Source organism: Chaetura pelagica, unplaced genomic scaffold (assembly GCF_000747805.2).
Source record: "Chaetura pelagica isolate M959 unplaced genomic scaffold, ChaPel_1.0 scaffold13, whole genome shotgun sequence".
Classification (NCBI taxonomy): Eukaryota; Metazoa; Chordata; class Aves; order Apodiformes; family Apodidae; genus Chaetura; species Chaetura pelagica.
In genome coordinates, this window is record NW_009954543.1 from 1,326,451 (window position 1) to 1,347,934 (window position 21,484).

The 21,484-nt window shown below is 38.4% G+C and overlaps 1 protein-coding gene across 1 annotated transcript in view; it reads right to left on the reverse strand.

Moving 5' to 3' along the window:
* PRKCE (protein kinase C, epsilon) overlaps nucleotides 1-21,484 on the reverse strand; it is a 292,873-nt gene that overhangs the window by 44,680 nt on the left and 226,709 nt on the right. Inside the window, exon 9 of the mRNA XM_010004962.1 lies at nucleotides 5,509-5,663. Coding sequence (XP_010003264.1) covers nucleotides 5,509-5,663 — 155 coding nt within the window. The remainder of the gene's footprint in view (nucleotides 1-5,508; nucleotides 5,664-21,484) is intronic.

Sequence of the window (21,484 nt, forward strand, 5' to 3'; positions counted from 1 at the left end):
CTATACGAAAGCAGCCTTTAGCACAATACATAAGCTGGGCAGATGGCAGGGGGGACTCCCTTGGTCCGAATGCCAGAAGCCTGGGAACCAACCCTTCTTCCTGCTTCTCATCTCCCTCAGCCCCGCTCCACTCCACCCCAGCCCACTGCCTTTTCCTGCGGGGAAGATATCCTGCTTATTTATGCATTTCATGACTGCTGGCTTGCCTAGATCAAGAAAAAGTGCAAAGAGGGCAGGAGGCCACTGACTAAAATCCCATTGGAGCTCACACTCAGTTTTGGAAACTAGACCAGGCAGAGCTGAGCATGGATGTAGCCTGGGGTGCAAACCCTGCCAGGAGCGCAGGTCAGGTGGCACGGCTTGGGCAGCATTCCCTGGAGACACGGAGACACTGGGACTCAGAGACACACACAGCAGCACAGCTCACCCCTTGCTTCCTGCTTTTATTGAAGGTGATGGAAATAGTTTGTTCTCTCTTGCACCAGAAGCAAACTAACTTCTCTGCAGCAGAATCCTGCAACAGGCAGCTTATGTGGGGAAATGCCAGAGTTCAGGATGTTCCCATGATTAGGTCTGTTTATGCTGAGGCTACAAGGTCTTTCTCCCCCTCCTTCATGGACCATAGCTCAAGTAGTAATTTACCCTTTAACTGTTTACCGTAGAAATATGGTGATTTTTACACTCTTAAAACCAAATTTAAACCAAAATGCTCCATGTCTAGTTTTGTATTTTAAAAAGCCAAGAAAAAATAAAAAAGGGAGGTGGAGGAGGGGAAATTTATTTGGCTGCCACCACTCAGAAATAACACAGTAAGGTAACTTGGGAGAATGATGACTTTTAACATGTTAACCACTGACCATGCAACATTTTCATCAGTGTAAATATAACTTCTCGTTACTCTGCCAAGGTTGCACTGAATCATACAACCACCAGTGAAGTCAGACTTTATAAATATTCTTCTTTCACATAAAAACACACTAATGAAACTGCTTTTAACTTTAGGTAGATCTTTCTTAAACACTGGTGTGTTATCCAGATAAATGGGAATGCTGGGAAAACTGATCATCCAAAGAAAAATCTAGTTAGTGTTCGAACAAGTTCTTGGGGTATTTGTGTATGGAAAAAGCCCAGAGGTATTAAAGGATTGGCATCAGCTTATTTATATTCGCATTCTCCTCAGTTCAATGTTAGTATATCCTTCATCGCAACCAACATAATAATTACAGAACGTACAGAGCCTCAGAAAGTTGCAGCAAGTTACAGGTTGGATTATTACTTCATAGGATGAGGCATATGAGAACCCATAGTTATGAGGACTCTCCTGTGACTTGAAGGCACCATCTCACAGATTTTGCATTCAAAACCAAAAGAATGAGTTAATCCAGAACAGGTGACACTAATTTCCAATTTAAGATATTTTCATCCTCTCAGGTGAACTGAAATTGTTCACATTCAAGTTTCTTTGTTTTACAGAGAAAACACCCCATATATAGTCACTTGAGTGGTCCTAGCTCATGCCAGAGATCACACAACATGCAACTACTAGCCCCTCAGTTCTTCACTGAAACAAGGTTTGTAGCTCACACAGTTACTCCCTAAAGCATAAATGAACTCAGGACACTAGACATTTATGTTAAAGGATTGGTACCCCACTCTAGTGCTGATGTCCCTGCCTGGGGAGGCAAAAGTTCTTTGTATGTATTTCAGGCCAGAGTGGGCCACCACTTGTATTACCTCACTTGAACTCCTACAACAAGCACCAGAGACACCCACTTGGGTACTCCAGTTCTCAGCCCAACAACCACAGGTGAATCAAGAATGCATAGCATTTACATACATCTGTGGAAAGTGCATACGAATGTTGAAAGTCAGTACAAGGGAGGAGTAGGGAACTGGCAGTTTCTTAACATTCAGTTTGTTGCGTCTACCCTATATGAGAACATTAAGCTGACAATGACTGACTTTAAATATACCAGACTCCAGGGCCATGTGACAGTAAACATAGTGCACAACCTTTCATCACCCAGTTCAAAGTCCAGTTCAGCTCACAGACAAAATGAGATTCCTAGTCTAGCCCTTAATTTCTGAAGCTTGGATATATTTTTTTCAAGGTGGTGCAATTGCATAACACTAACAACAACTGCCAAAAGCTGCGACTGAAGCTGTATCTGATTGACCCTACTTGTATTATCAGGCCCCAGCTTGACATGTGCCTGGATAGCTGAATGCCAGATGAGAGGGAAGGTGGCAGGGATAATGCAAGTATTTTTACGAAGTTGTTGAAGCATTTTTGACACAACAGTAACATTACACCCTTGAAAATGCCACACTGAAAAATTATCCTAAAGTTTATCTATCATATAAGATGCATTTGGTAACAGCAGTATCTCTCTCTATAAAAATTGGGAGGTTCATCTTTATTTCTGACATAAACTTGATAAACAAAAGGAAGGTATGAAATTCCAGTATGCACACAGATAATTGGACAAGTATGGGAACAACTGTTGGGCCAGCTGCAAAGAATTTCTATTGCCAAACAAGGAGCTAACTTTCTCTTTGAACTTCAGGGGAAATGAGGATAAAGTAGTTATTATAAAAGATGATCATTTAGCATCATCACAGCACCTTCTAAAAATCTAACCAACAAGCCAAAGCATGAGCTAAAGCTAGTTATTTACTTCCAAAAATATAACCATGTTTAGCTCCAAACAAATACTTCCACATACGTGGCTGAAAAAAGATCAGAAGGTATAGCAGCTATTTTGAAACCTGCATTTCCATCAAACATCTTAGTTTATTTATATTCCTCACTTTCCTTGAAGTATTGCCCACACAAGCAGCACTTCCCACTTTGGAGAATAACCATTAATTTCACACCACAATGTTTTTTCTAGAGATATAATTACACAGAAGACAACTACTCTTTATTAAAATATCTGAAGGCATGTTAGGCAGCTATGACTGGTAGTTATTCAGGAGCACAGGTCTTTTCTTCCTCTTTTTTACCCTTTCCTTTCCTTGCTTGCCAGCTAATAAGAGCTTCAGAGATGTAAAGGAACTACTCAATCCCAATGCTTTTAAAACATTGTAATAAATGACACAGTGAGGTATGGAATAATCAGACTGAAACTGTTCTGTGCAAGACAATTATTCTAATATACACATGACATCAGCAAATGCATTCTCCCAGGGTCTGGCACATTATGAATGGATTGTGACATTTTTGTAATGATTAGTTCTTTTAAGATAATCTCAAACTTCTTCCTTCTGGTTGTATTTTATAGAGTAACTGGGATATACATTTTATGAATTGCTGAAGCTCTTAGTATCCCCCAGTTGGGAAAATGAGTTATTCTTATGAACATAACTATGTCCAGATCCAAAAGCCTGTGTCAAAGCAGAATACAACTAAATCTGTTCCTCATGTTCTTCCTGTTGCTTTCATTGTACAATTTATGTTATTTCTTTTCTTTTGCTTCTTCTGATAATACAGTCTATATAACACATCATTTACAATTTTACTATTTCACTGTAGCATGCCAAAGATGTCAGCATAGTCTATGAATCAGGAGTTGAGAGTGTTTTTTGCAAAGTTTAAATGACAAAGCATTGTTCAATCAGAATAACACTTCTCTTGGGATTGAACCACTTTGACAATAAAAAGTCATAGAAAGAACACAGGCACATGAACTGATTCAGTGCAGCTAGGAGCCAACACAGCAGAAGCTACATGTCACACAAGGAAAAAGAGGGAGAAAAGAGAGAGGAGAGAGAAGAGGATGTATGTCAAAGGATGGGAACAGGGAGGTAAGAGGGACAATGAATACACACTCATATAAAGAGGGGGGAAGGTAATAGTATCAATTCTTTCTTGCTGGTTCACAGCAAACACTAAATTGACAGCTAATTATGAAGGAATAATTATGAAACTCCAGTTTTCAGGAAAAGGAAATTAGTTTAAGTCTTTTTATGGAAACAAATCCACAAAATCCTTCACTTTTCAAGGTACCAATCCTACCTGTTTTCCTTATGATGGATACTTACAAATTCTGTAGTTACGATATTCTGCTATCTAAATATACAAAGACATAGCATTGGGAAAAAATGCAGCAAATTATTAGGAAATGTGGTATGGGCAGCAAAGGCAAGAAATATGTCACATCTTCAGCACTTGAAAATAAACCTATGTGAGTGTTTGAAGTCCAACCCAGTATGCAAACATCGTTACCAATGTAATCAGAAGATCAAAATTGAGAGCTGAAGCTAGCAACACCATTTTCTAAAGAAAACTAAATTTTCACTGAAAGACCACTTTCACAGAGATAATTTTCCTCTGATGATGCAATGTTCTGAGGTTTGTGATGTCTCTGGAAAGGAGACTCCTCTCAGAATTTTCCCTTTAAATCTGAGTTGGTGGGAAAGCCAACAGCCTCTGGTGGAAGCTACCACTCAGTCTTGGTTACTAAACATTTATAATTTATTTATTTCAATTTCTAGTACTCTTGAGAGCAGCCTTAATATAAATCTAGGGATGTGACAAATTCCACATCCTTGTCTTGATCTTTCTGCTCAAGAAATATGAGATTGCCTGTCCCTGAGATGACTACCCCAAATCGAAACCGATCGCCTGAAAGAGGTGAGAATATCAGAACTTAGATCCACAGGACTCAGAATTTTTAGTAGACAGGACAGACCCATATGACAAAACTTGTAAAGCACACTGCTTGTGAAAGCCCAGATTTATTGCTAGCAGTGACAGGCTGCTAAAAACAAATAAAAAGAGAGAGGAAGGGTGAAATGACAAGATAAAGGACTTAATAAACACATTGACATCAGAGTGAAAATTTTCAAAGTGATTCCTTACTTTTAATAATAAAAGCCTATCCCTAAATCCATTCTTCACCCCAGGACAACAATATGCACTTCTTTTGTGTGTGTGCATGGGTGTTGAAGATTAGAGGTTTGGGGTGGCGGGAGGAGGGAGGGGGAGGAGGTTCAAATAGATGTGGGCACTTGCAAGCAAATCAAAACCATCTGCAAAGAACCACTTCCTGCTGGTGACTCAGCCTTCACCCAAACAGTCAAGAGGAAGGGGCACAAGCAAAGCATTGCATAGGACCATCCCGATTGTATCAGAGTGGAGACAAGTAGGACAAACAAACTCAGGAAGTGGCAGAGAGTTAGAAACCCAGAGGAAATCTATGGCACAGAGAGGAAAGTGAAGAGATTGCGCCGATCTGCAGAAAGGTCACCTCTGGGTCGCCCTCTGCCAAGCTTTTTCAAACCCGCTTTATTTGGACTATAATACAAAACTGGCACACACAGCTGGCGACTGCTGCACAGGCTATTCAAATGTTAACATTCTCCACGATAAACAGCCAAAAAAAGTTCTATGTAAGCAAATTGGAACAAACAACTAATCTAAATCTGGTTGCTAAGAGACAGAGGATTTCAGCCAAAACCAGCCCCAAGCCTCAAGACGACTTTATTTTTGATCAAAAAAAGTACCTGTAGATGACGCCATGTTGGTGAAGAAACATGAGTGCTGATGTGACCTCTGCTGCATAAAAGCGGGATCGAGGCTCGTCAAATTTGCGTGAGCGCTGGATTTGAAACATTAGGTCTCCTCCATTTACATACTCCATGACGAAAAAGAGGCGGTCCTGAAATTAATTAAACAGTGCTATTTAGCTAATTTCTTTTAGTCACACAAAGGACTGCTTGAAGCTTCACTTAAGGTGACTGCAGCATTAGTGTCATGAAAGGAAAGAAACAAACGCTACAGTCCTGAAGAAGGAAAAGCTGGCAACCAAAATCCCCCAAACCTAAAGAAAACCAGACAAGAGTCTCCAAGTGAGAAATGAGAAAAAGGGAATAGAGTAAAAATGTAGTAAATAAGCAACACACACACAAATCTCCACACATCATATCCATATGGGATTATAATAAATTTTATATCATAAAGGAGATACTTAAATTATGCTGTTTCTTACAAAATTTAGTCATAACAATGAAGACAGAGTCAATTCTGTCAGCTGCTGAAAGGTTGCTGGGCAAATTTCAGGATCCTTATTTCATATCTCTTACTAGCTACTTTTTATGCAAAGTATATTTCCCAAATTATATAAAAATGAATTACAATTGTTAAGCTATTGAAACCACTGCTGACAATCTCAAACACTTATGTATGACTTTTTGAATTGCCTCAAGCTCTCATAAGACAATGAAATACAATTATGTCATTAAAATACATATCAAGCTATTTTATTCTGGTACTTATGACTTCAAAGTTCAAGTTTTCGAGCCTTTTTCCATGATGGAGAACTAGGAATGAGCTTTACTTGAGAGCAGCAACTGAGATTCTCAGGGAATTACCCCATTTTGGTGTGTTTCAGAAAAAGAAAGCCGTAAGTTAAGCACACAGTTCTCAGAACAGAGAACACCAATAAACTAAATGTGTGCTTGGCATCTTGAACAGTCCAGTTTAACATCTTTGTCGGTGACATTGACAGTGGAATGGAGTGAACCCTCAGCAACTTTGCCAATGACACCAAGCTGTGTGGAACACCTTCCCTGGAGGGAAGGAATGCCATCCAGAGGGATCTTGACAGGTTTGAGAGGTGCCCAACTCATGAAAATCAACAAGGCCAAGTGCAAGATCCTCCACGTGACTCAGGGCAACCCCAAGCACAACTACCCGATCTGGAATACTGTGTCCAGTTCTGGTGCACCCAACACAAAAAGGACATGGAGCTGTTGGAGTGAGTACAGAGGAGGGTCACAAAGATATCAGAGGACTGGAGTACCTCTCCCAAAAAGACAGGCTGAGAGAGGGGGCTGTTGAGCCTGGAAAAGAGAAGGCTCTGGGGAGACCTTATAGCAGCCTTCCAGTATCTGAAGGGGTTACAGGAAAGCTGGAGAGGGACCTTTTAACAAAGAGTATGCAATGATGGGATGAGAGGTAATGGCTTTAAACTAAAAGAGGGTAGATTTAGATTAGACTTTAGGAAGAAATGTTTTATGATGAGGGTGGTGAGACCCTGGAAAAGATTGCCCAGGAAAGTTGTGGATGCCCGTTTCCAGGAATTTTTCAAGGCCAGGTTAGATGGTCTTGTGGGAGGTGTCCTTGCCAATGGCAGGGGAGTTGGGACTAGATGATCTTTAATATCCTTTCCAACCCAAACCATTTTATGATTCTATGATAAACAGACAATGCAGACTACAGCATAAGCAAAGAAATGCCACGCATCTACTTGATAAAACTTTGATTCTATTTTTTGCAAATGTTTCTTACAAATTTTCATAGTTTTCCCTAATCATACTAACAGCTCTAAATCATCAAATCTTTGCCTATTCACCCTTGGTTTGTAAGTCTACCTCTCCTTTATTTTCTTACTGTAAAATATCTACAATTATACGCACAAGAGTTTAGAGAGGTGGAGATAATTCTCATGTGACATGGAGAACAGATCTGAGCATATACTCCTAGCTCATGTGACATAAACACTTCATTCTTCAATCACATGATACAGAGGTGTGTAAGCCTGAGGGTTCACCAAAGGCAGCCTCTCCCCAACTTTCATGTCACACTGCATTTTGGTGCTAGCTCATGGTATCTGGTGTGCTGAGTTGAAGAAAAGGACACAAGATGCAGCATTGCTTTGGATGAGCGAAACCAAATACAAAAGTTAATTAACTCCCACAAGTGAATCCAAGCCTGCAGATTACATAGTTTATATATATGAGTCCAAAAATTAATAAATGTTTGCCCTTTGTCTTTAATCATCTACTCTACAGGTCAGATTCAAAGCATAGCACTTAAAACTACCCTTAAACTTAAGCATGTGCATTAAGCCTGCTCATTAAGTGCCTAAACGTTATACTTACCAGGGATGCTTCCTGGAGGAGGCTAGAAATGTTTGGCTGACTTTTTGCTGATTATAGAGAGAGGATGCAGGGAAAACCTTGTTCCTTCTCCCCCCCCCCCATCCCATATCTTGGGAGCACAGAAACTGCCAGACTGGATCAAATTCAGGATCCAGGTAGACTGGCATTCTTGGTAAAACATTGCTAACAACTTTTGAACATTTCCAAAAATTTTCCTTATCATTCCCTAGTAAGGAAAACCTACTAAGGAATAAGATTAAAGCTTCTAGCTCTCTCATACACTCAAAGAGCATGGCTTCAGGGCCACACCTTTGCTCTTTTTGCAATGCTCAGTACTGCTGACAAAAAAGCATTCTAAGTCACACTGCAGATCTCTTCACATTAGTGTGGGCTTTAAATACCACTTTACTTGCTTGTTCTAAGCAAAAATGAGTTCTTGTGCTGTCTTGCTGATTTCTCTCTGAACTGATAGAATTGCAGGATTGCTTTTTAAAGAAAATCTGATAGCTCTCAGCCAGCGTTATGAGTTCAGAAGCTAGAGTTTAAGGATAATGCCAAGTGCAGTTGGTTTTGTGATAAAGTCAGTCAAAGGCACATCTGTATAGCTACTGTAATGTAACATAAGAGAAGACAACATCCCTAAGAGGAAGCTGCAGATATTGTCATTTGTTAGGCTCCTCACCACTACACTACAGAGTATCTCTGAAGAGCAATTTTGGTACGAGTGTCCCTTTGCAACACAATGAGTTTGATTATCTCACATGGATATAGTTGCTGTTGCATTTTTCTGCTATACACATAAGTTACATTTCCAGCCTCCTTGGGTGCACATTTCAGCTTCCTAATGAGAATTCACATTAAAAAAAAAAAAATAGTTTGAAGGTTCTGTTCCCTGTTCAAAGCGAGTCTGGGAAAGGGTTTGATTTTCAGTGATTCTCACTCACTAAGATCAGGTAAACAGTAAGATGCATTATTGTATCTGCACTACACACACATGCACAGCAGGCCAGAGTTTCAACATCAGAAGGTTATTTCATCTTTTCTGCTGAAATATAACCAGTCTCTATGAAAGCTACTTTCTTAAAATTACTCTCTTTTATTGGTCAGGACAATGACACAATCAGCTGACTCAAATTTACATGAAAAGAGGATGCATGAGAAAAGACAATGTTTTACAAACATGAGCTGAGATTGGAAAGTCCATTTTTCTTCTGATTCCCGCAACCTCTACAACAACAGGGACATTATTTTGATTTTTGCCGCTTAAACTTTACTTTCCCCATTTTTCATGAAAAGTTAGTTTTGAAAATACAGGTTCTTAACACTCTGTTTCCTTTCTGTCATAATGCACGTACATACACAGAGTGATACAAGACCTTTGTGACTTCAGTGCATAGGACTTCATTCTCAAACAGCAATTGTGAAAGAACTGCATTATGCCTCATTATATGCATCCTTGCTACATGTCTCACCAAGATATATTCAAATATTGAAGAGGGGAATATAAAGTGAACGCCCTAAAGAATTATGCATGATTAAGGAACAAGACAGTGTTTACTCAGTTAAAAATGATGGTATGACTTTATCACCAATTGTGTTCCAAGAGAGAAGTGAATGGGTTTGGTTTGTACAGCATAACTTTTGGACTCCATTTTCGTAACAGTTGAGAAGTGTGTTTTGATGAACAGGATGAACGTAAAGCAGTCCTGGGAACCCTTTAGTTATATAAACTAGAATAAAAGGTAAAATAATAAAAAAGACATTATAGATTAATCCTCTCTTGGCATCTGTAAAGCAAAAAAAAGTACAGCAAAGTAAGCCAATATGTTTTCTGAAGTAATCAGATTCTTTTACAGGGTTTATTTTAGTCTTAATCCTATCTGCTTTTCCTTGAATTTCTCAAAAGGTACGGTTGATTGAGAATACTTAAAATAATACATTGAAAGAAAAACAGAGTAGAGAGCATGGGTAAGAGATTTTAGAAGCAAAGCAGACATGAAATAAACAGGCTAGAAGTCAAGACAAGAGAAGTTCAACATCACTCTGTATTTCTACAGTATTTTCTGACCATGGTTTTAACTACTATACTGAGATGCATAACTGCCTGTCTTAAGATCTTTATTATTCCAGTCTCAATTATTGGTTTTCCCAATTGATATACCCTCCTGCATGATTTATGTTTTCCAAACTGGACTCTAAAAGCAATCTCTCTTCTAGTCTAGTCCCTGGCACTATCTGGAGAAGTACAGTTGTCACAAACTAGAAATCTTACTTCATGCTCTCTCTCATTCCACTACTTTAATTGTGTCTTTTATTTTTCATCCTCCTTGGCATTCGAAATAAGCTCTACAGTAAATCCTTCTAGCTAACCCTTTACTCTTTCTCCTGATTAATACCATAACCTTCCCAGTCCCTACCCATTTATATTTGCTCGTTTTAGATGAGTTCCATTTTATAGAGCTTCTACCTTTTATTTCTTTTGAAATAGTGCATAAATTTATAATTGGGAAAAATAAGATGATTTCTAGAAACATCTACAGTAATAAACTCTCAGAACATAACAGTATCAATCCAGCTCCTTTTTGTGGAGGTGTGATTAGTGACCAAGATGTTCCTACAAGTAAGACCAGATAATCTTGTCAATCAGTTTTGATTTAAGAGATGACACTATACAGCCTTTTTGTTGTTTAGATGTGGAATAATATCATCGTGGAGGAACAAGCTTCTGTGCGAGCCCTGTACAAAAGCTTAGACATGGGAAGACTTTGATGTATTGTTTACATTAATTATTGTGTGGACCTTAGAAGATTTTTTTCAAATTGTTATAATCATTAATCTGTCTGTCCTTTGTTTGTTTTCCAATTAAAATCCCATTAACATTAGCTTGTATCTTAAAGACAATCCATTGATAGACGTTAGGCCAAGAACAATTATCACTGCAATCTGAAGAGTACAAACTAATTTTTCCTTTCAAACAACTCCTACCATCTGGGGGGCCCAATATGAAGTTCTGCTTGGCCTCATCACTGAAATATTACAAAATAAAAAACAATGCAAAGTCTCCCACTTTCAAATCTGAGATGTGCATCCACGATGCAAGCCTAAAAACAAATCTTTCACTACCGTATTTTGTCTCCCAGTCCAACCCTTATAACACTTAAAACCAGAGAATTCAGGAAAGGAATCCAGAATGTGGATTCCTTAAGTAAAATTCACCATTGATAAATCTTACCAACCTACTCCAAGTAACATTTTTTTATTTTTTTATTTTTTTTTCCATATAATTGCCTGTGAATAAATTCTTCCTGATTCTCACTAGTTCCCTAAACTAAATTCTTTGTATGAATATACCTTTTCCCTCACAATTTCAGAAGGTTGTATTTGAATTAGATTTCTCTAGAGACCATGGAAAATATCAAGGAAACTAACATGAACGTGTGTATTAAATACAGGTACTTTAAAATACAAAATAGTTCGTATTCTACTAGAGTGCTCTTACATAATTGAATACGTTTAGTCACTAAACTTGTTGCAAAACACAAGTCAAATACAAAACCTTTCTTGCACAAGTCAGATAAATATATCACATCTTTGGTATGCTCTGTAAGATGATATTTTATTCATATCATGCATGTATGGAAATCTTTTCCAACTAGTACGAAACTGTGATTACTTAAGTCTATTTAAACAGGATGCTTAAACAGTTTGTTTAAAATTACCAAAAACTACATTAACTGTCCCACCCCTCAGAACTTGAATAAACATTTCCTGCTTCTGATGGAAATTGCACAGGCATGCTGTACACAAAACTATATGCAAACCTTCAGCACCCTGAGCAGAAGACTAACCAGGATGGCAGATTCATCTTCTACAATTCCAGACTTAGGAGGGACAAATTAAACCCAAGGGAATACCTAGGTATAGCACTATAGAGAACAACAAAAAGCTCTCTACTGCTCATTTGATTCCTTTTTGAAGTTCACAGTAACAATCTTCAACAGGACACTACGATACATTATCTGTCACTGATTTCAGTGTTTATATTCAGGGCTAATTGTGTTGTTTTTCCTGTTTTGTCCTAGTGCTTTCATGGAGTTCCAAATAAAGAAGGGAACAATTTCTACGAATCCTGCACTTCTTGGAATAAATGCCCTGTATAAAGAAACAGCTATTTCCATTTCACACAGGATACTTGCATCTTCCACTTAAAAAAAATTAATACATTCAGACTTTGTATTAAAAGATTTTTTTTGACAACTAGACACTTCAAATTTCTCTCAAGCTGGTGAACACTCTCTAGGGTCTTCTTGCTCAGTGTTACTCAGCTTTGCCCACTATTAAATTTTGAACTTAAGAGACAGAATGGAGAGTCAGGGAACCACACAAAATTGGATAAAGAAGTCTTGCAAGGTCATCTAGCTTATCCCACAGCTGACAGGCAGGATCAGCTGTACCTAAGCCAAGGGGAACTAACCTTTTCAATGCTGCAAGGCAGTCTCTGGGCACTGTGACTCAGAGATCTAACCATGAACCTGAACAGCCCTGCTGTGTTGGGCCACAAAGACCTAGGAAGCTGAAGTCTATAATACTCTGGTCTGTTGGAGGGCAAGTGGGTTTGCCTGGACTCTACTGCAGCAGACTCTTCTGCAGAAATGTGCCAGAAATGCTTTGTTCCCTTTCCAGTCAACTAGACAGCAGCAAAAGCAAGCAGTGAACAGTATTCCTTGAATATATTCTGCCTCACAGGCTAGAAAATTGCATCAGTTCCTGAAATTAATCTGATCAGCTCTGAAAAATCCCTACTGATAAGCATTCCTTCACCTCCACCAGAAGTCTGTTTAAGTACTTACAGAAAATACCACTGGAAACCATTTTCACTGCCATGAGTAATTTGCCTCACTTCTTGTGCCTACCTTACTCAAAATACCAATTCCTAGCTGCACTGCAAGTTATATATTACCCTCAGAAACACTTCAGTGCTTTTCATCTTTGTTTCTCATACAAAGAACTGGCTACTGATTTTTCTTGATTTTGCAAAACCACTCACATTATACTTCTATTTCCCACACATTATGAGAATTTGGAACCTCTGGCATAAGCAACATTTTTAACATCTTGAAAATGGTTTCAAGAATAGATGGCTCTTCCTGATCCACTGGAATAATTCTGAAAAGAATTTCAGAATTTCAGAATACCCCCTCTACCGTATCATACCATATTGTGTGAAGGGCCAGAAAAAGCTGCAAAGCAAATACAATTAGCTTCCAAACAGTGCTTACAGAGTCAGTACAGAAGTTCTCAAAACCTTTACACTCTATTACTGCATTGTAGCATTTACTCATCTATAATGTGAGTTGCTGGAAAAAGGTTTTAGAGCATGATGTTTGTCTGAGATCCCTAATCTTCATAAAACAGACCTGGTATGTCGCTTTTGTCATGGGAGATTAACGTTGCCTCCCTGTGGAGTATCAATTGATACTGGAACAGAATGGGGCTTTTAACGTGTTTTTCATGCACCTAACGCATCCCATAGTAATGTTCAACAAGGAAAATATGGTTAGTATATGTACAATGAGAGAAATTAGCTGGCTGGGGGACTTACTATGTGACAGCAGTAGGTCATAGAACTATAGAAATGACAACTAGCGATCCAAAGTAAGAAACGTTACTTTGTCAGAAACTTTTAGACACCACCTATTCTTTTAAAAATTATTATTAGGTTTTACCTAGACTGGCATTCAAAAGGCGAGTTTAGTTTAAAATATCAAAAATTAAGATAAGCCAGCCTGTCCCAAATAAATATAAAAACACACCAACTGGTTATTCACTTAGCACTAGTACTTCTAGAAAAGTTAAGTTGACTGCTTCAGCTATTCAAAGAATCTAATCCCATGTTACTGTGGCCAGAAAAATCCATTTATTTTAACAACACTTTTGAAATGTACAGGTCTTCATCTGTACCATAAATTTTGGAATATGATAAAAGTGTGGATATGAATAAAATATCTACCCTCAAATCTGCAACCAACAGTAATATACACATCAGAATAACACATGAAGTTTACATTCCTTACACAAAAGTTTTCCTGTGTGATTTACAAATACCTGATGTTTGAATACAGTCTTCCTATTGTTTTTGCAGACAGTTAATCATGCCAGATTACTATCTGGACCAAATTTACAATGCATTGGATTAGTTGGTATATCAGGCTCATACTTCGTCAAGTAAAAGGCAAATATGGTTGAAAATTTCCTTAATCCTGTTTCTAATGAAGAAGAAGTTTACTTCAGAACAGAAACAGCAGATGGAGTGTTGTCAGCCTGCTCTCCATAGATCTGTCATTATACTCACTGAGAATGTGACATAAAAAAGCTCTACCTCAGCTTCTTGAACGACAAAATTTTCATATTAAGGGCTAAAATATAATTATGTGAGTGCAAATTTTTTTACCTTTTTTTTTTTTTAGCTTTTCTCACTTAAAAAAATAATTACAATTGTGAGTTTTGTTCTCAGTCACTAACAGATATTACGTTTTTTGTGTATGTGAACGTTTTCTGTGACACCTGTAATATAATATCTAATGTTCTGACAGTATCCACAGGGCTTAGTGGTGAGATTCTCTTTAGGTCAGATGGGTTTTAGGATGAGGATTAGATTTTTAATGCTGTAATATGTGGAATTTGTTAGCCAAGGGCAGGCAATAAAGATGCAGAACAAATTATATGCATTGCTTTTTCATCAGCTTGATCCCCTACCATCTAACCTTAGAAATGAACTGAAGCAAAGACTTGTAACTTTGGGAAAATCTTTAACCCCAGATTATCCTGGAGAAAAATGTGTTCTGTTGTCACTGGATTTTTCTGGGAGCTGGTGCAAATCTTCCAGTGTGCCATGAGCTGCAGTGTTGGCAGCCATGAGCTCCAAAGTGACCTCAGGTAAGGAGCTGCTGCTCCCTGGGGTGGAAACCCTGCTCCCTGCTTGCTCTCTGAAAGCCCAAGCAAGCCCTGACAGCAGGGACCCCAGAAGTGCCAACTAGTGTAATATGCTCTTAGTGCCCTTCTTTTCATACAAGGGAGAAACACAACTGGAATCCTCTGCAGAAATGGCGTGTTTTGTAGTTCTAGTCACTTCAAAAGGGGTATCAAGTAGGAAAAGCTTCTCAGGCCATTTCCCTAATACCTTCATTTGATGATAGATAAGCTGTGAAAAGCGCCTTTTATGATATTCTTTGATCTCATCTTCTTTTGGTGTTGTTTGGAAAGAAGAACTGTTCTGGTGAGATAATTTTAAAGACCTCTTATTTAATGGCCTGATGCACATGGCAGAAAATCATATCAACCCTGCAAAATGTCACTATGCAGAAAATGTTACAATGTGCAGGCAGCTATTCATATTCCTATATTCTGAATCTTTTAAGAAAAGTAAAAACACTGTCTTCCACCTAGAATAAGTTTTTGAACACACTTCAGAACTTCTAAGAACAGCTTATAACCTGTTTTATATTCTACCAAGAAGCTTAGACAGACATGGCACATGTCCTAGGTGCCTCCGCAGCCCCTAGGTGGGTTCTGGAACCTTTCTTGTCTTCATAATTCATGTTTTCTTATGCCATCTGGGAATCTAGTTTATGTAGCCATTTTTAAAAGCATTTTTGTAGAAAAGCTGTGTGTTGATAGAGCTGTATGTCACATGTGCTGGACTTCGTAAAACTTGGAAATACTATTTTTCAGGCTAAATCAGTTTAACTGTGTCATTCTTCTATGGGTAAATTGTTTCATTTTAATATTATCAAGTTGGGCTTTAATGTTTTAATTTCATGATATGATAGCTTTTCAATTTTAGAATTGTAATACAGACTTAAGTTTTCATTCTTTTCATATGTTTATTGTTTTATTAATTACTTGCTGAATGTTTCTGAAATTCCTATTCCAATCTGTACATTTAAATGTAATCTGACAACCATTTTCTGTTAAATTATCCATTATTGCTGAAAAACCTAGGAGTAATTAGCTGAATGGGCAAGTCTTTATATCAAGGCCATGATATACTGCAACAGTGCCTTTTGGTTCTCAGGAAGCAATCAATTCACTGAAAGGCAGAATTTGTCTTCTCAGATCTATGAAACTGCTAGTCATGACCCAGGAGGAACAGCTACCCAGAAGTCTGTTGAGAAATGATTTCCAGTCACATATATCAGGACTAGGCAGACTGAACCAAAATGGGCCCAGCAGCAGAAATACATGAACATATTTTATATTTACATTTCAGTAACTAAATTAGTTATTTCATTTTCAGAATTAGAACTTAGAAAAATTACCAAAAAGCTTAAATCTTTGTAAGACGAGAAAGCACATATGCATAGAGTTTTCCTCTCTACCCATGTGACCACACATTTTTGCCATAGCATCAGTCTGTGAAAGGAGAGTTGTCCTGCATGATAGAATTTGGCACTGGAAAAACCTGCTCCTTCCTCCAGCTCATCGTTGTACTTGCATATGAAGAGAGTATTAGACATGGTAGAAGAAAAGAAGGAAATTCAGAAGTGTACAAAAAATTATTCAGACATTCAATATGTTGCATTGTAAGTTAACTTGGCTAATAGGAGCTTGACGTGAACATTAGTGCAGTTATTTAGAAAGAAGTTTATCAGAATTCTCCAAAAACTTTCAAACTTCTTTCCTTGTAATGTGGGAATGAGCACTGGAAAACTGAAAACTAGATATTCCATTTCTGATGCTCTATGTGTTACAGAAACATTTGCTACCAGATATTCTTCACTGTTTCTAAATGGTCATTTTTGCATAAGCAAAAAAGGGGGTGGGTGAAAAAACTAGTACTCCTCTTGCAATTGATTTTTTTTTTTTTCTGAAGAGGAATCACCAAATGAAACTCAGCAAATAAAGTATGAGCACTAAATAGGAGGATTTTACCTCTTTCTCAGTAAAAAAAATATTGTTCTTTGGAGCTGATAATTTTCCAGTCTTGAGCTGGCTATCACCTTACGTTCATCAATAAGTCATTCATAATTAAGGTTCCCATCAGAGTGGTCTTTTCCATGTTCTTCATACTTACTCTTATGACCAACTCGATCATTTTGCACTAAGGAAAAAATAAGTATAAGGCTATTCGCTGTCACACCTACCAGCAAACGGTATTTTGTATTCAGCAATTTTACTCAAGTCAGAGCACAATAAAACATTATCTGGCCTTGTTTTAGGACTTGATTTTCTAACTTCTCTTTATTAGATCAGACCACTGATTCCTACAGGACATTCTGTGAGATTAAGTGGTAAGGAATTGGCTCATTTATACTTTTAGGAAGTTTGTGGAGTGGGAGGACAGGGAATCCCGTGCTCCATTCAAAAGAAGGAGATGAATGAGGTCTTTGGCAACATAAAGATATTCACTACCAGAGAAGCAGCTCTTTTCTGTTATGTGAAGCGTTTCAGTAATGTTCCCACGTACTTAAAAACAAAGGTCAGCCAGTGACAACAGTTGTTTCTAGCATGACAACACAGCAAGAAACTCCTACTGCACTGTGACCATCCAGATGGAAAATTTATATGAGATACTGTCATATCAGTTCACAAACTGTGCCCTGGATGCCAAAAATAACTTAAAGTCTACAGTTTACTTGAACATGATGTTCTGATTAATAAAAAATAGTTGCATTTGTACTAAGAAAACCTTGCTGAGGATTTCAAGTTCCTTAAAATGAGACATTAGCATGAGTAACTGTGTCTCTACTCACATGAAAGAAAAACAGGACAGTATTATCTTGCAGTCTACCAAAGAGACTTTCTTTTTGGGAACTTGGCTGAGCCAGAACAAAATAATTATGACAGTAAAAATAGCATGTTGTTGAACTAAAGTAAGTTAAGAAATTTTTCCATTCAGAAATATCTTATTTCAGCTTTTTCCTCAGGACCCTTCCTTTCTTACAGGTATTAATTCACAGCACTCTAAAAGTGACAGGCACATTAACATGCTGAAGCTCATTTCCTCAAATTCAAGCTCAGTCCTTCAGACTGTACATACAGAAAAAAGGGGATGAGCTAAAACGTATACTATTATTAGTGGCAATAAAATACCATAACAAGACCCAACAACAGATCAACTTTCCACTGACACTGTATGTAGCAATACAGACTGAAAGCTCCTCTGCACAGTATATGTCAGGAAGGGGTAGAAATCAGGGTGTACCGGGAGAAAAAGCAAGACTATACATCAAGGCAACACTAGGAAAAGTGCTTGCAGGGCATCTGCTGCCTAACTGGAGTGAGCTGCAGCCTTTGCTGAGTGCTGGAGCTGCTACTGGAGCACCAGGAACCATCCCACCTAGCTAAGCTCCACAGATGCCATGTTATGCCTCGCTTTTTACGGGTGCTGAGCCCAAGCAAGCTTCATTGCATTGACTGCAGCCATGAAAGAAGAGATGCTCACCTACTACAGGATGTGTATCCTTCATTCAGCAAGGACAACACAAAATTATCACTGATTCAGGCTATTTGGGAAGAGATACTAAAAGACCTGTTGCTAAATTCATGCCTGGTGCAAGGCCAAACACAAAATTGTGTCCTCTCCATCTCCTCTTACACTACATTTCTTACTGCTAGGCTGCCCTAGATAACAGTTAACATAACTGTTTAATTGGATAGTGATAACATATAATAGTTTCTCAAGAACTGCAATGCTTTTCCTCAAAGCTCTCTGTGGAAACATGATAACATCACAATTCCCTTGTCAGGGGGAGATGGAGTCAGTATGATGTGCAGCTTACAGATAGAGCTTTCACCCTGGGTAAATGTTCTGAGCAAATCCCTGTGCAGCTTCTGTTGCTAAGCAGAAACCAGATAACCTGCTCTGCCAGAGCAGCTGCCAGAGAGGGAAACTTAACCTTCATATGCTCTCTCTTGTGTCTCTTCTACCCACCACTATTCCACCTCAGTGCTTCATTATTTGATTTGCTCTCAGGTAGCAAAAAGGCCACAATAAAAAGGGAGAACTAAATGATAAACATAAATAAAGACTAAAAAAAGTTAACATTTAACCCAGTTAGTACAAATTCAAGTGTCTTCCTCAAAATAACTAATACATGTACAGATTCGTCTATTCAGCAAATGGTAAAAGGCCAGCACACATACAGAGCTACCACATGAACTGATACAGGGAGATGGGGACTGGGACAGACTATCTCAGTACAGAAATCTTTGCTGAGCTGAGTACCATCATCCTCTGTAGCTCCAACTTTATCATTTAACCTTCTTTACATTAAAAAATTGCTAGTGATAGAGTGAGTGTCCTGAGCTCACCAACAGACCGCAATGTCCCTGCCCAGCCTCACCTGGAGAGGGACAACGCTTCAACACTGCCTGTAAGAGCCCCATTTCAGTCCAGCCCAGGGCTGTAGGTGTGCACCTCTGGCCCTGGCTCCCAGATGGATCTTGGACCTGGTCTATCACCTCATAGTTTTGGGACCTGCTGATGGATGCCCTTACCAGCACCCAGCTCTGCTTGTTAAATCTGGACTCTGTGGGTCTGCACTGGTTGGTGAGGGTAATTAGGCTGGCCCTTACTCTTGCTGACAGAAGAGAGTATTCCCAAAAGTATGAACAAATTTGAACTAATGTGATTAAATTTATACACCCAAAGGAAGGCAATTAGTGTTTGTTACAATGTGATCCCCAGGAATTTCAGGTACAAGATTTCATGTTTGAAGCTGAAGTTGTCCCCTGCATGACTTAATCACTAGCCAAGCTGCTTTGGGGAAATGAAATGAAAAGGAATTCTATGAAAGAATAACAGAATGGTGTTGGTAGGAATGGACCTTACAGATCACCTAGTTCCAACGCTCCTGCTTGGGCAGGGACACCTTGCAGTAGACCAGGTTGCTCAAAGCCCCATCTGACCTGGCCTTGAACACTTAAGAAAGTGGAGGGAGAGATGGTTTGGCTTGCTATGGAGACAGCAAGTGCCTTACAGGTTACAGATTAGGATTTTGCTCTGGACTGAATAAGGCTAAACTCACTCTAAGACCCAGTAAAATGTTAGTAGGTTTTAAAACTGTTTTTTAAACAGCAAGTTTCCTCTGAAGCAACAATTTGGGATACAGAAATCAAGTGATACTATGAGGATGCTACCAACAGTCATGGATCTCTGATTTGGGTGAAGCTTTTGTGAGATCAGATTTGCACCTGCTGCTTGGAGAAGCATACCTATGGAGGTTTCAGGTTGCATATATTCACTGGGTATCTTCAGTGCATACTGAAGCATGGCTAATTTAAAACATTAGTCTTTTAAGTACGTGCTTGTATGTGGCAATAATTGTACATTTAGAATCTGAATTAATATTTTTAATGAGGACTCTACATTGAGCTAAGTTTGTCTGCTAGCTGCTCAATAAATTTCTGTCTTTCCATGGAGGGAAAGTGTTTTGATACACAGCAAACACAGACTTCAACTTATCTACTGTGTCTATAGTCTTTTTAAATTATCTAGAAATCTGCTTCTTTGATTTGTTCTTTAGCTGGTTAAAGGTTAAAAAAACTTTAAAGAACACAGCATTTATTGCAACATCAAAGATGATTACAGAATAGCCTGGCAGTTTACTTCTCTGCAGAATGCCCATAAAAAAGAAAGATGTGTGCATCAGGAATTTGCAGAATGTGTTGCACTAGGAGATAAACTGAAAAGGAATGCACATGTGCATGAATACAGTAAAGTTCCTATTTTGACAGTTACTGAAATAGCTGAAGTGGCACCACGTTTTTGCAAATCTAGAAAGAAAGATGTTTCTGAAAAATACTTGAAGAGATGACAGAACAGATTCAGGCCAGAAAAGTTTAATTACAAGCTAAGGAGAATTGTAACATGATTCAAAGCACAAGAGAGAAATACAATGTGGAAATTCTCAATTTACACTAGATTCTTAGTATTTTATTCATCACAACATTTTCAGCCACCTGGTTACATTACAAGCAGATTATGCTACCAAACAGATGGAATTAATTAACCCCAGAAATGAAGACCTGGCCATGGTTCATGAAGTTTGGAAACATACCTTGCATTACAATTTCAGTAAGTCTTTAAATTAAAATCCCCTAAAAGTACTTTTTATTTATTCACCTTAAAGAAATGAGAGGTTAATGTAAAGTCAAATTCACACCAACTCCTACTTACAATATAATGTGTGTGCAGGACTCCTAGAACAGAAAGTCCATTGCACAAGGGAATGCAACTTCTCTCTTACCCAGAATAAAGGCCTGAAGACAAATGATAAAAAATGGGGCATTATCATCCAGGACAGTGGTGCAGTGTAAATACTTCAGTCCACACCCTGTACTGCCTCTACCCATTATGCTGTGCCATATCCCGTTACCATTTTAAAGATAACACCTCACCAGGACCACCTGTGAGGACAACTGTCCCCTGGCTCCCACAGTGAGTGAGACTGTGTGTGTAATCCCACAGCAGAAATAGAAAAATTCACTTAAATTACTTTTTTATGCTTTATTTCTACATCTGTAAAATACTATTAGCATCATATCTAGCAAAACAAAGGCAAGAATAAGGCAAGGAGAAAGAGAGGATTTTTCT